General features: G+C 43.8%; 1 protein-coding gene across 4 annotated transcripts; it reads left to right on the top strand.

Annotated features, from left to right (window-relative positions):
- Positions 1 to 1497: 1497 nt before the first annotated feature.
- Positions 1498 to 14225, top strand: HMGXB4 (HMG-box containing 4). 4 transcript variants are annotated; one of them, XM_009949319.2, is made up of 11 exons: positions 3713 to 3743; positions 4331 to 4479; positions 5812 to 5887; positions 6852 to 7780; positions 8015 to 8032; positions 8824 to 8905; positions 9419 to 9483; positions 9774 to 9879; positions 10440 to 10609; positions 11850 to 11972; positions 13840 to 14225. In XM_009949319.2, the coding sequence occupies exons 1-11, from the start codon at positions 3713 to 3715 to the stop codon at positions 13882 to 13884; spliced, it is 1794 nt and encodes a 597-aa protein (XP_009947621.2). In that variant the 3' UTR covers positions 13885 to 14225. The 4 variants fall into 4 exon arrangements, with proteins under 4 accessions (XP_086324751.1, XP_009947621.2, XP_086324739.1 ...); XM_086468625.1 differs by lacking the exon at positions 3713 to 3743 and adding an exon at positions 1498 to 1505 and having other exon boundaries at positions 4331 to 4446; positions 6852 to 8032; XM_086468613.1 differs by having other exon boundaries at positions 4331 to 4446; positions 6852 to 8032.
- The last annotated feature ends 1405 nt before the right edge of the window (positions 14226 to 15630 follow it).

Genomic DNA, 15630 nt, shown 5'->3' on the forward strand with positions numbered 1-15630 from the left:
CTGCGAGCAGCCTCTGAGAGAGTCATATAAGTGTTTGACAGCATCTAAATCAAAAGACTCCTACATCAGCAGAGCTGATGGGATTTAAGGTAAGAGTTAAATGAGGTTTGTTGAACAGAGACCTCCTGAGCACTCAGAGTGAAGAAAGGCTAACCTTGTGGGAAAAAAAAGAAAAAAGTTGTCTTTTGTGACCAGGCTGTTTCTTGAGCTTTTTTACCTCTGTCTTAAATCCTTCGCAGCAATGAATGAGCCTTTTAGAAGATGCTGGGGGTAATTTGCTTTTCTCTTTCCACCTTTGGACAGCTGATCAGAGAAGGTGTGAGGGTTGCACGATGCCTTCACAGGTAGTAGCCCCAAGTGTGCTGTTCAGACACGCTTATCTTGGCTTCGGGTGGTCCAGGCTCTCCACCTGTGCAGTGCAACCACTCAGTTCCTCAGGCAATCAGATAGGCTTACATGAGACGTGCCTATTCATGTGCATGCATGATTAATCTCATGAAAGTGCTGGCTCCCTTAACTGCTTGAGAACAGGGTTTCACCCTTCCCCATTGACCCACATGGCAGGGATAAGCAGCCAACAACTAAGCCACGCTGAAGCCCAGCCAGCTAAGACTCATCTCCTAAAGAAAATGATAATGGGCGGGAAGCTGTGCCACAACCACATGGGACGCACACACACAAAGAGGTTGTGCCAAAGACAGGGGAAGGTGGCCACGTGCTCTACACAAGGTGGTCGCGGGCAGAGCCGGGGCCAAGCACAGGCGCCCTGCGTGGGGCCCACTCGTGGCTCCTACACCTCTGAGGGGGCACATGGCGCCCGGGGAACCACGCTAGGGTGCCTGGGGGCACGGTGGGCGGCCCAGCCCCCAGTGCGAGCAGCAGCGCGCTACAGCCCCTCACTGGCCCCAGCACTGGGCCCGTCCGTTTGCACCAGCGGAGCACTGGGCGGGAATGGCGAGGAAGACCCAGGCCCGGCCCCGGCGCCAGGCCGCTGGGCAGGCCGCGGCGGAAGGTATTCCAAACCCCACTCGCGACAGGAGAGGCGGACCGTGGCGGGGAACGCTGAACGCGTGGCGGCTGCCGCCCCACGGCCGTACCGCCCGGGGGGGGGGGGGGGGGGGGGGGGTGGCGGCCCCGCTGAGACCCCGCGGAACCGCGCTCCCCGCCCGGGCCCGCCATCGATCCGCTCAGCAATCTCGCACCCCGCCTTCTTCCCCGCCCCGCGGGTGCCACGTTGGAGGTGCTCGGCGCTCGGCTGGCTGCACCTAGCCCCGGCGCCGGGCGGGTGTCCCTTGTCTCCCTCTGCAAGATGGCGGCCGCGGGCGGCGGCGGCGCGGCGGGAAGCGGCGGTGCAGAGTGAGGCGGCCTCACCACCCTGTGGCTGCGGCACGGCACCGGCGGGCCGGCAGGCCCTGTCGCCGTTGGGCGGCCCCGCTGCCCGGGGCACGCTCTGGCCTGCTGCAGGGGCGGAGCCGCGGGCTGGAGTGAGGCCGGAGCCCGCTCGGGTGAGAGGGCGCGCAGGCGGGAGCGGAGCGGCCGAACCCGCTTCAAACGGAGGCGGCGGGAGGGGCGCGGGCGGTGGCGGGGCCGGGGCCCTGAGGGTGTGGGCGCGCATGCGCAGGGCTGGGCCGCGTGATGCCCCGGGGGTGCGGGACGGGACCGGATTCCCGGCGGGGCCCGCTTGCCTCCGCACCTCCTCCAGGTCGCTGGGAGCGCCGGCGGGAAATGGGGCGAGAGCCGCTACCGCCCCCCCCCCCCCCGCCCCTGCTTGCACCCACCGCGGTCTGTCGCCAGTGGGATGTGCAGCCTCCCTTGGGGGACCGAAATCCGGAGATGCCCGTGGGTCCGCGGAGCTGCAGAAGAGCAGTGCTTGGCCTTGCTCCCACAAGCGTGTGCTTTAAGGAACGGGAGACGCGAAGAGAGAGCTGCTCCACTGAACCTGTGCGATTACCGCTGAAACCAAAGAACTGGAAGCAGGGGAACCTGATTAGGATTTATAGGACGAGACTAGTTAAGAATCTGTTTTGTATTTGCAGGGTTAGAGGTCCAGCTTGCAAGCCCCTTTGGGCATTATCTACCAGCCTTTATACCTGCCAAGTAGATAAGATTTAAAAAGAGGGTGAAAGGTACACATGTAGCTATAAACAAATCTTAGTTTCTCCCAGTCACCCGTTCACGAATGACTGTCCTCAGCTGAGCAGTATCTAGATTAAGCCCTTGTTCTCTTAAGCACAATGCTTTACTATCATGTGTGCGGCCACTGAAGTCCATATGACAACTGAACACCGTGAAAAGACCTGGTTCAAGACTGTGAGCCCACAAGTGGCAAGATGCTCCTGTTTTACTGCAAAGTGCAGTGCTCTAGAGTGTATCCATATGCAGTACTCCCATGTGTATACATAAATTCTGCCTACAAATTGCTGTGCTTGCTACCAACGATGTATAGTGGTCAGAATACTGACTTAGAACATTTTGTGGCAGATGGTTTCCCAAAACTTGAAGAAATAATGTGTATTCCTATGAATTTAAACAGAAATATCTCGTGGGCAAGCTTGATTTAGTTGGGACTTTGTTATTTCACCTAAGTAAACACTATAGGATGAATATGTTTTACATCCTTGGCCCCAGCCAATTATTTATAAGATTGAGGTATGTGCAGGGATGTACAAGCACAAGTTCCCTGCTCTCAAGGTACTCAAATGTAACTTCACTGTGGCAAGATTACCGTGAGAGCTAGGATGAACAAGCTGCATGGTCTTTGTGGCTGGATGCTTACACACATGTGCACGTACACACAAAATCAGTTAGGCGACATTGATTTAATAGCTTATGAGCAGAAGTTCCATCTTTTCGTGTTAAGCAGGTCGCTAACTGAAGAACAAAAGCTGTTTGCTCTGAGGGAACCAGAATGCAGCAGTTCTGTAAGAGCACTGTCCTGGTCTACGCCAGCAACGGTAGAACAGAATGACTCAGTTAGAGGAAGCTTGAAACCCCGGGGGATAACAGGGGTTGGGGTGCTGTGGAAGGCCTAGTGAAAAGGAGTACTTTCTTCCGTTCCCTCTCCCAGGCTGGCATTCAGAATGGCTGCAGTGGTAGTGTTGGGAAACATATGAGAAGGATGCACACCTTCACTACAAAATGTGCTATCCTGTAGTTAAAAAGATTTTAAATAATTATTTTGTAGTACAATGATTTCTGCTCGGTTCCTTTTCCTTCACTGCATCTGAGATTCAAGGGTTTGAAATCTCTCCTTAAACATCCCACTCTGCTACAGTGGCTCCTGACAAAACATGGCTTTGACACAAGTTTGGGTGCAGTTTTGTGTGTCATGAAAGTCAAACTCAGCTGTCTTTTTACCCTCTTTCAATTTTTGTAAATAAATTACTTCAGTGATTTGGAGATTTTACAAGAAAGAGGTGGTCTTTTATGTCTTTAAAATAATAGAAGAACAACCTCCAATTTAATTTTAAAAAAATATTCTGTCAAGCCTGAAGAGTGATTATGAACAGACCAGAAGGTAGACTCCTTTCCTTTCCCACTGTCTTCCAGAGAATCTTCACTTGGTTCAGAGGAAGTTTCCCATTTTACATCATGATTCATCTTTATGGGAGGGTTATTTTCATTCTCTGTTTCTCAGACCTTTTCCTGTAGATGGGAACGGGGGAAGGAGCCCAGACGTGGCAACACATTCTCAGGCTCCTGCAGGACCACCATGGCTTATGATGACTCCAAGAAGAGAGAAGGTATGACTGCTTCATAATCTCAGAGGGAGTTGCCAAAAAAAAAAAAAAAGGGTACCTTCTGCAGCCCTTACTAGGTCATGCAGTCAGAGTGGGAAAGGAAAGTGGAATGCTGTGGAGCCCTTAAATTTAACCTGGCCAAGTTGCTGGAGGATCCCAAGCCCTTGACTTCCAGGTGTAAAGTACTGGGATTAGAACTGGAGAGAGATGGGTGGTATTTCCCAATTCAAATACCTTGATTGGAAACTCTGCCACTGCAGCTTTTCTTCCTGCTAGGTCAATGGAACAGGAGACCAGGGATAAGGATACCTTTAGTCATGATAACATATCTAGCTCTAGTTGTCTTTAGGAAGAAATATACAAGGGTTAGAAATGAAATCTTGAGTGGTTGTGTTACAGCATTAGAGCACTGAGCCCCATCCCTGTGGTCAGAGTGCAGATTGTTATCTCTTAGCCCACTGTGCCTCCTGGGTTTTGTGCATCACTCTGTGCCGTTGTCCACTTACCTTTTGTGCATAGTCCACACGCCTATCGTTCCTTAACGGGGTGTTTCATTTCTTCCTTTTTTCCCATTTCACATAAATCTTAAGAGTTCCTAGAGCGTGACCGAAGTGTTGATGACGGGCTGGCAGCTGGCAGGATACAGCGAGAGAAAAAGCGCTCTTACAAGGATCTGCTGCAAGAGGAAGACGAGATAGCAACTCAGGTCAGGAAGCCCTCAGAGAAAAGGTTTGAAGGTGTAAGGATATGTGTAAAGCTACTAATGGAATGGGATGGATTAGTTTATTGTTCTTTTTTATATAGAAATGCATGTAGAAGGCAGCAAGAGCAGCTAATTGTATTCTGTATCATTCAGTAACTTTTCTGGGAAAAGGAGGGGGTCAGTCCCAATTATAACTGGTTCTGATTTTTCTGGCCTCAGAAAATTGGGTAGTAGAATGCTGTCCTAGTCTTGATGTAGAACCTTGCAAGTCATAAAATAGCATGAATAACTTTTTACACACACAAAAAAATAATAGAATTTATAGTTGTATAAATAGCCAGCAAAGGATGAATATAATGTTAACTGATGTGCTATTGTCTTCCTGATTCTGCAGACAGCCTGAAACGATAGCTCTTGAGAGGTATGAACTTGCCCTATTCACCTCTTTGGGGCCTTAACTCTGAAATCATGTAGTGACAAGTTTCTTTAAAACTTTCCTCTTTGAGCTAAAATTTCTGCTGTTAGCTCAAAGGTGACTATCATGTGATTTTTTTTAGTTGTTTTTTTTAAATCTGGAAAACAAGTTCTAGTTTAAAATGAAAATCTTCTAACATGCAGATGGAATTCTGTAGAGGAGCTTCATTTTCAGACCATAAATTGGTCAAGAGAGAAATAATAATTGAGTGACATGATGTATTAAGGACAATTTTCTGGCCTATCATTTTGTCACCTCTCTGTACCTCCTTTCACTTCTTTTACCTTTTCAGCATATTAAACATGAACTGCTCACCTTCATTTTGAAGGCTTGACAGCCTATGCATGCTTAGTTATTTCTTAGCTTTATTAAGGGGTAGATATCTGTCTTTTATCAACTCATCAGCTTATCTCCAAGTGCTGGCTTTCACTGCCCATTTCTTAACACTTTCAGATGTGCCTTTTAAAGTTTTCTTGCGTATTGCTCCTCTTACTTGGGGGGAGCCCCCTGTAGAGATCTATCTTTCCATTCCCTTGTAGCCCTGTTGTGCTGCAACGCCTACAGAAAGCTTGATGCCGGTTAGGTGGCTGATGTGCTGAAACCAATCCTGACTAATACCATTTTTTGTATCCTCCCACCTATCCATCCCTACCATGCTTTTTGTCTCTTGCCTTAAACCTACACTGTGGGCTCTTGGGGACAGAGTATGTTTCCTTTGCTCGTTTTAGCACCTGGAATAGTGATCCTCGTTCATAGCCAGGGTTCCTTGATGTTACGGTAGTAGAAATAACTCTTGATATCTCCTACAAATTATTATCTATGTCACTTGTCCACATGAATCTCCTGTATTATTTTCCTCTTGTTTGTCAGCAACTTTTTTCTTCTTATTCTAGGACAGTGAGCTTTTTCCAGGGACAGAACCTCACAAAAAGAAGAAAAAGCACTCCTCCGATGAGTTCTGCTACAGAGGTAAGACAGTAATCAAGCAGGGGAAAGGGCTAATAGATCATGACTTTGAGGAAAGGATGCTGTTAAACCAGTGTTGTCAAGCCTTGTGGTTAGCACTTTATGGGGGGAGAGTACACCAGCCTGTCTTGGGACAAGTAATCAGAAACCTGACGCTGATCAGCACCAGACAGTGGAAGATTATTAGGGAATGATATTTTCAGAGTCTGGCTTAACAAGGTGCCATTGTTGGGGGTGGAGATCTTCCTCCCCCTTTTCATTGAAAAGTTGTAGTTTTCTAGCCTGTGCCTTCCCTTTTGGCATTTGGGTTTCTTCTTTTTCCTATGGTATTACAGACTGTAATTTTACTTGCAGATAGTCTTAGTTTCTCTGATTTTATAAAAATAGAATGCATCAGGGTGAAAAGTAAATGCTTTTGGGTTGAGTTTAAATACAGAAACATTATTCTCACAATTAATAAGCTGGCCAGAAAATGACAGTTCTGTTCATAACAGCTTAACAGGTTTAAGATTTACTTTGGGCCCAATGAAAAGAGAAAGTGAAGCTGAAATTTCATTGAAATCTGTTTTCACAATGAAAAAGCTTGTATTTTCAGTTCCTTGGTCTCACCTTGGCTAAAAATGTCGCAGAAAACTTGCACTTGAGATGTAATTTCAGGCCCAGTAAGATACATTTTCATCAAAATACGTTACTTCACAATAGAATACAGAGTTTGACAAAACTTCAAGAACTTTCCTACTCTGTCTTCCTGCCTTAAATTATTTGACCAACTCGGGCATTACAGCTCCTGAATTGTATCAGTAAGGCTGTGCTGAGCTGGCTACAAGCTTCAGAGATCTTCTGTTTAAGCCAGGATGTAAACAGCTGTAATCATAAGTCTTGCAGGATTCCCACTTCACTTCTTTGGACTAGTGTAATGCTGTCTTTAAGGGAATAATTGATATGTGTTTCTCTTGATCTTTTTCAGGTGTTTCGCCTTTGGATCTACCATCAAAGAAGAAGAAAAAAGCAGTTTCTAGCCCATCCTCAGCTGATACAACCATGGATTTACTCAAGGCTATCACCTCACCTTTGGCCACAAGCTCAAAGTCTTCAAAGAAGACCTCTGAAAAATCTTCTTATTCTTCCTCTGGCCATTCTGAAAGCAAAAAGGAGCACCACAAGAAGAAGCTGAGTGGGAGCAGTGGGGAGCACTCAGTGGACGATGGCAGCTTCCACAAATCTAAAAAAATGAAACCTCTCTACGTGAACACAGAGACACTTACTCTTCGTGAACCTGATGGCTTGAAGATGAAGCTCATCCTTTCACCAAAAGAGAAAAGTAGTGCAGCAGATGATGATTCTTTCTCCTATTCTTCAGCACCAGCAACTGCAAAGAAATCTTCAAAGAAATCGGCTCGAGATGAGCAAGGCTCATTCCTGCTGGGTCACGAACTGCAGAGCTTCCTGAAGTCATCCCGGAAGAAGCACAAACCACCTCCAGACTCACATCCACCTTCTGAGAATTTTGGTGCTGACACCTCCCTTTTTTCAGAGGGCCATGGGAGCGAGTATGAGATTTCAGGTATGGAGGCACCACCAGAATCTGGTTCCTCCTCTGGTGGGGAGTTGGAGGCTGGAGAGCTAGTGATAGATGACTCCTACCGGGAAATCAAGAAGAAGAAGAAGTCCAAAAAAAGTAAGAAAAAAAAAGACAAGGAAAAACACAGAGAGAAGAAGCACTCTAAGTCTAAAAAGAGTTCTGGGCACACTCCTGTGGCAGTAGCAGAAGTAACAGTGTCACCACCACCTCCTTCCAGTACCCCCTATGTTCTTCCTCCACCTCCTTCTGCTGTTTTTCACTCAGATAGTCAAGGTGAGAAGAGGAGGAAAAAGGAAGACAAGGAGAAGGACAAAGCTGAGAAATGGGAAAAGGAGAAGGAAAGAGAAAAGGAGAAGGAAAGAGAAAAGGAGAAGGAAAAAGAAAAGGAAAAGGAAAGAGAAAAGGAGAAGGAAAGAGAAAAGGAAAAGGAAAGAGAAAAGGAAAAGGAAAGAGAAAAGGAAAAGGAAAAAGAAAAGGAAAGAGAAAAGGAAAAGGAAAGAGAAAAGGAAAAGGAAAAAGAAAAGGAAAGAGAAAAGGAGAAGGAAAAGGAAAGAGAAAGAGAAAAAGTAAGGAAAAATTGGAGGGGAAAACAGAAATTGGGTGGTGGGTAATGATGAATTAGGAGCTCCATTACAAAGGCATGTGAAATTGAAACGGAAGGATAACTAATACCAGGATCAGTGGTTTCACTGAAGCATGTTTGGAAAAATGTGTCAGCCACTCTGATTTCTGTTTGTAGCAAAAGGAATATATATCGTTGTGGTTTTGTGGCACAGGCAGTCTTTAGCTGATAGAGGTTCTTTGAAAAGGTTATACTTAATTTTCTTGGTACAGGCAACGTACCAAGCAAAACCGCAGCATTTTCTAAGATTCTGGCTATTGCCAGGCAGACTTTTGGACTGGTGATCTAGTCCGTCATCACAGTTCCTTTAAAAAGGAATTGAGCTCTAACCTGAAAAATGAAGATATTTACCCATATACTCCTGTATTCAAATTGAATTCTAATTCTTACAGACTACCACATTCCCTGTTTTGTCCTATATTCATAAATTCAATTTCCCATGGTTAGTGTGTAAAAATACGAGATGGAGAAATGGTAGCTAGCGTATGAATGAGTTCACAGGTAGTGTAACTGTAGCTGTGTAAGTATGTAAATGGGGAAAAGCAGTTTCTGTGTGTTGAGACAGACAAGAGTTGCTTTGTGTCAGGAAATGGGCAGATGTAGCCCAAATGTGTTCAGCCATTATTCTGTTCTATTTGTTAAGTTTTTTGATTATAGCTTGGCAACCTCTTATTAAATTCTAGTAGATCTCATCATAATTAAAAAATCTTTGTTTCCTTTACTTCTTCTGACTAGCCAAAGAAGAAGAACATGTCTGCCTATCAAGTGTTCTGTAAGGAATATCGTACAACTATTGTGTCTGAGCACCCTGGAATAGGTGAGAGAATTATCTAGCCTTCTCTTCTCTTGATTATACACCAGTCAGACTAGCTAGCAGAACGTATCATCTCTGTTTCATACCAACCTCTTAGTTTTAACAGAATGCAAAGAATCTGCCAGTTTTCTTTGAATAAGAGGTGGCAAAGGGGACAGGAGTGGATTTCATTATTATATTTCATTGCGTTTTAACCAAGCTGTGAATCTGGATAAAGAAATTACTAGCTCTTTCTGTCTTTCTTTACTTAAGAGTTACCTTCATTGTTGTCGCTTTCTTGTATATACACATGTGACTTTATATTCCCTATATCAGCTTTTTTTCATTTTAAACAGTAATGGGAATGCACACTGGCAGTCATTTTCAGGACAGTGTGGAGAAGTCCCGTTGTGGAATGGGCTGCTTCCTAAATGTGTATGCATGGGCCATTAAGTAGCCTACGTTTTCTCCATGATTTTATGACTGAATTTGTTTTAAACCTTTTTTTTAAACATTTTTCTTTTTTCCTTCTGCCAGATTTCGGAGAGCTAAGTAAAAAATTGGCAGAAGTGTGGAAGCAGCTACCTGAGAAGGATAAATTGGTAAGTGTGTGTGAGATGTTTTTGTAAAATGACTTCTGTAAACTAGGTGCTTAGGTGAGAACATGCTGGCAGCATTGCCACCATACCTTGAAAAATGCTACCTATGTCCCCAAAGTATGTAAAGATGGAAAGTAGGAAACCTTGCCCTTGTGATTATAAAAGCATCCATTTTCTTCTCATGGTATTGCTTCACCAGTTAGCTACATAACGTCATTCTGCCTCCAGGTCCTGGCGCCAGGTAATAGAATTACTTAATGTTATTATCTCTTTTCATACCATGGTAACTGCAGATCTGGAAACAGAAAGCTCAGTATCTCCAACACAAGCAGAATAAAGCAGAGGCCACCACCGTGAAGAGAAAGGCATCGTCTTCAGATGGTGCACCAAAAATAAAAGGTAATCGTTGCACTTTATTTGCTCTGGTCTTCTTTCTTGGACAGGGAAGACAATGTTGCCTGTGGAATAAGGAACAAAGGTCCTTTCCTGCTTCACACCCCTACCTGCTTTTTCACAAGTCTTGACATTTAACTCATCATATTACTCAAAAAACAATGTTTCTGTGAGAGTGAGGATGATGTCAGCATTTTTTTAAAAAAGACTTCCTTGTCTAATCTCTAGAATGGTGGTGGTTTTAGCGGTTTAGGGATTGAAATGTAAACCAGGAAGAGGCAGCAGGGAAGTTCTAGTAGGATTAGCTTGCTGTAAAAGGAAAAAGGGTGGTTCTTGGCTTGGTATCTCTGTTTACCCAATATCCCAAACCAAATCACCCACCTTCAGCTGAGGTAAATGCTTTGCACACATAGAAGGAAAGTTTTGACTCCGAAGACCATAGGACCAGTTCCACAGAGCTATTTAAGCATCTCATGCCTTTGAGATTTGAACTTTACTAAGTAAATAGGCTTGTAAGTAAAAGAATGAAAGAAGAGAATATGGAATTTTAATTTGTATGTTTCCAGCTTCTCCAACAGGAGTGGTTTCCCCTCATAAGAAGTCCCCCACCAGCACTGTTGTGGTGTCTTCCTCACCAGCCAAAGTCCCCGAGACAGATCCTATTGATGTAGCTGCACACTTACAGTTGCTGGGTGAATCTCTGAGCCTCATTGGACACAGACTGCAGGAAACAGAGGTGAGTTTCTAACCAGCAATGTCACAGTAATGTCGTGTAATCACACAGGATTGGGGGACATTGTTATTTTATTTTACTGAAAAGTTTAGCCAGTGCTTGTTAGGGAGAGAAATAGAGATGACACGTTGTGTTTCTTTGCTGCATTGCTGTTTGTCTTCAGTGAAACAAAAAGCCTTGTTTCTCAGTAAACAGTAGGCATCAGACAGGTCCTTTGCAGCCTTAGGTCTTTCAAGGCAATTCTATTCTTAGTTCAACAAACTCTTCAGGCTTTTCTCACGATATGTTCACCTTGGATCTGGTGCTTCCTTGCTATCTTTGCCAACCTCTGGTCCAGTTTCTGTAACTGGCTCAAGACTTCTTAGAAAACCACCAGAGAAGGCCTTTACCAAGATGTTTTTGTGTGTCCTGTTGTTTCCTGGTGGTATCATATTGGCAGTGCTTTGGATAGGGGCTGCTATTGTTTCAACTTATGGGTATTATATTGGTAATATAACGAGATGTTGTATTTTAATGGTTTCCTACTGTTAGATGGTAGTGATTGCATGTGGGGGCACGCGCGTGCGTGCACACACACGCATGTACACAAACACCCACTTGCTTTCAGAACTTATCCCAGCCTGTAAGGAGAACAAATATTTGGCTCAAGTAGTATCACTGAATTTTATGGCTAATGTGATCATCTCATCCCATTATCAACACTAACATAAATGTGCTTGCATTGTGTTTCTGGTATGACCAATTGAGGTCATTCTTGAGAGGAACAATCGCAGTAATATCTCCCCCTTTATGGAAGTGCACACAAAAAAAACTGCCTTTCCTGAAAGTATGTCAATAAAACAGGTGTTACAGACTTAGCATTTCTTTAGACTTCACTGATAAAAACAACTGTTGCCTTTAGGACTCATGTAGTTAACAAAATAGACGTATGAAGTACTAAAGCAATTCCTTTACAAAAATGATGGAATTAAGTGTTTTATGCAGCTGACAACTTTCTGACTTTTTCCGATGTTCCCTGCTTTTTTCCTACATAGCTGAATGTTGCCTACTGAATTCTTCAATGTTTTGAGCCGGCAGTCTCTCTGTGAAGGGCATGGCATAGTTTTGTTACTGTGTAAATAATGAAAGTGGACTTCAGGGGAGCGCAAGAGCGAAGATACTGTATCCGCATGAGAATACAGTTGTGAAGGAAACATAATTTCCACTACTCCTCCCTATTGAATTTTTTCTTTCCTTCTTACAGGGAATGGTGGCTGTTTCAGGAAGTTTGTCAGTACTTCTAGATTCAATCATCTGTGCTTTGGGCCCGTTAGCATGTCTAACCACACAGCTACCTGAGTTGAATGGCTGCCCTAAGCACGTTTTGGTGAGTTCCTTGTGGTTATTTCCGTTCTAGCACTGTTAATTTCAGTAGAGTCCAGCTAGAGTTTTCTGATGAATCAGTCTTATGATGTGCTTATAATTCCAGTGCAATGAGAAAATTGTCTGGGGCATACACTTTTATAGAGGAATATTTCTTGAAATTCTTTCAGATGTTACTGTTGTACAATATTGTGCAACTTTTTTTCTCCCAGTGGCAACTAAGGTTATTTGTAGCATTGATTGCAGCGTGTAAGTCCTGTTTTAGTGACTGAATCAATCCATCTGAATCAAATAAAAGTGCCTGTACACAAAACAGTATTTTTGAAAGTTCTAATTTTCCATAAAATGGAATGCCTTTTATATGTGGCTGTAACCTTCTCCCAGGAAAGAAAAATAGTCTCTGTTTTTTAAGGAACTGCATAACTACGGGTTCTTTTCCGCTTTAAACTACATTTGATATTGAACCCTGATTTAGCAACAGCTTGTGGCCTCTGTGTAGCATGATGTGAACATAGATTAAAATGGCAGCAGCATAAAAGGAATCAGGAGTCACACCTCCAACAGGAGACATGAATAAATCAGTGAAGGAGAGGAGCAGAAATTAAAAATATATATATAGTCTGCAAAAGTTAAGAGTTTAATAACAAATCTGGCAGAGAGCACAACAAAATTGAGATGTGAATTGGCATGTTCTACTAGGGCAGCCCAAACACTGATTCATTCTGAGAACGGACTGTTAACAACAAGAACAAAGTTGACAGCTTAGGCTGTGAGCTCCCGCAAGCTGGCTGTCTGCACAGAAGCTGAGTCAGCGGGGTGTTCCCATCCTAAGCCTTGGAAAAATATCCTATGCTTTTTTTCCTTCTTGCTTGCCAAGTGGGTTCAGAGCAATGACACCACATGACTGATGGTGCCTATATTGGAAACTTGATCAACTTACGGTTACAGGGAGCAATGGGGCTTTCGGCGGATTGAGGCACTTACCTTTCACTTCTGAAAACTGGTATTCGGACTTGATAATAAATAAATTATTCTGATTTTTGCCATCAGATACGTAATGACAGCGGTATTTCAAGACACCGATAAAATTGTCAGCGGTCATGTTGCGTGTAGAATGCACTTTATCTTGTCAGTCAGTAGGTGGCATTGTTGAAAGCTAGAATCGCAACCGGTGCCGATCCAGCTCCTCTGACTTCAGCAATTAAAAGGTGGCATTCCTAAGGCCTTCTTCAGCCATCCAGCCACAGGCTTGAGCTTACTGAAATACTGCATTTGAAGGACATACAGATAACATACTGCTGCTTCTTGTTATCTGATGAGCACGAGAAGGACTGTTACTCCCAGAATTCTATTACATTTTGCAAGGAAAACTGGAGGGCCCTTCTTTTTCCCATCTGATGCCCCATTAGTGGGCGTGTGTAAAGGTTTTTGTTTTTACTTTTACACTACAGAATTTCATAAAGGAGTTGTGAGCGTGAAGGCAGGTAATTTTTTTTTATATGCTAGGACTTTGATCAGTTTGCTCAAGTCCTGCATCACTAGTCTTTCCTGGGGGTGATGCGATATGGTCAGTGTGGCTTGTTTCAAATTCAGAGATAGAGTATGAGTTTCATAAGAAGGTCGCTTGAGGAAAGCCTCAAGCATTTTCATTGTTTCCAGGTGCTTACTAATACTGAGGCTACCTTTACGTTTAGTTAACTTACATTTCCAAAAACTTGAAAATAAGCCTAGCAGTGGTGGTGATGGCACCATGCGATACCATATGATAACTTGTAAGACAAGTGAACATGCTTAGTACTCTCATCTGGGTCATTTTTTAAGGATTTTGAGTCATTAACTGACACTAAAAAATACTGAATTTCTTTTCCCAGTCAAACACACTAGACAACATCGCCTACATCATGCCTGGACTTTGATGGGAAAGGATCCTGGGATGTACTCAACCTCTGCATAACTGACTTGTGTACATATGCGCTACGCCGGCACTCCCGAAGGGCTCCGTGTGTAGGGTTTTAAAGTTTTATATCTGTATAGCATATACATAGGATTGGAACTGTTTGACTTGTATTTTATGAAAAGTTGTGAAGTTAAGCTGAGAAAACCTTTTTGTATTGGTGTGTGAAATGTCCTCCAATCTGAAAGTGTATGAAGAATTCAGAAAGCTTGTGAGATACTCGCCTTAAATTCAGAAGCAGCCAGAAAATGGATACAAAGAAAAATACGTCACCACGAGGTGGGTCATTGAAACAGGTGGCCCAGAGAGGTTGTTGACTCTCCATCCTTGATGATATTCAAAAACTGAATGAGGAGCAGCCTGCTCTAGTTGGACTTTCTTTAAGCAGGTGGATGGACCAGATGACCTCCTTGTAGCCCTTCCAGCCTAAAGTATTCTGATATTCTATGGGCAGGTAGAGATGATAATATATTTTGGACCAAGGAATAGAACTGAACTCTTTACCAGCCCTATTTCTAGCTGGTTTTCAGTTTAAGGTCTACTGCTTGAGGGGAAAGCTGATAGCTGATCAAAGATACAGAGGTTTTTGCCTCCTGGTCACTTCTTCCAACTGCCCCTCTTCAGTCAGTAATAACTGAAAGTTGTCAGCATCATCTGGCTGGTCTGGTAGCTGGCATTTTGTAAGTGAATGAAGTAAAAAAGTGGAAGATGACAATGAATTTAATCTTTTCTTGTGGACTTGTACCCAAGTCATCATTAGCATGATGTATCAACCAACTGTATTGACTTGAGAGAATGAACCTCCTGCTGATTTTTCTAGGGCATGATCAGCCTGGTTTGATGGAGAGGAGTGTGGAAGCAGATGGGAAGAACTGGGATTGCTTCTGCCCATCTTGCACCTCTTTTGTGAACAGACAACAGCTTTGTTTTCTGAGATCGCTCATCCCCCATCCCTTTTCACCAGCAGTAGTCAAAGAGCCGTGGTGCTGCTGTGAGGCAGTGACTAATGACCAGTTTGAAGCAGTTATGGCTGAGTAAGGCACATGTGGGTTGATTGGACCGATTCCCCTTCCTTCCAGCCACCTACTTGGTGTTTGGTGTTCTGCTGCTCTAGAAGAGGAGCTGCAGGAGAGTACTTGATTCTCATATAGGCTTTTCTGTGTCTGTATGTACATGTATGTGGTGTTCATATCATATGTATTTAACTTTTACCAATATCTGTAACAGATTTTAATTTATCCTGTATATTTCTGCGTGTGTATGTATATATATACGTAATTTAAAAGCAAAGACCCCTCCCTTCACCAACAGTGTGTGGAAAATACGAATCAAGTTTGCCTCACCCCGCTTCCTGCAGGCATCAGCTGTATGCGTAGTAGTAAGCGTTGGCATTGTGTGGGGCAAAACCGGGAAGATGTTAAGCGTTTGTATAAACAGGCTGTCTTGTGAAGGTAGGTGGAACAGCTGAAATATGATGTGATTTTAGCCTTTCCAGCCTTATAACATAGAAGTTTTTAAATTACAGGAAGCACTTTTTTACTTCCAATCTGAAGTCTACCTTCTGTTTCTCGGGGCAGTTGAAAGTGAGCTGTCCTTTGTTGTGGCTGAGCCCCAAATCATGTTTAAATTAAATCCTCATGTGTGCAGGAGGGTTGTTCTCCCCATTCCTCTTTACCGTGTATTCCCCAGCTGTGCCTGTACAAGGTAA

The sequence above is a fragment of the Leptosomus discolor genome, chromosome 1 (genome assembly GCF_034619465.1).
Source record: "Leptosomus discolor isolate bLepDis1 chromosome 1, bLepDis1.hap2, whole genome shotgun sequence".
NCBI lineage: Eukaryota > Metazoa > Chordata > Aves > Leptosomiformes > Leptosomidae > Leptosomus > Leptosomus discolor.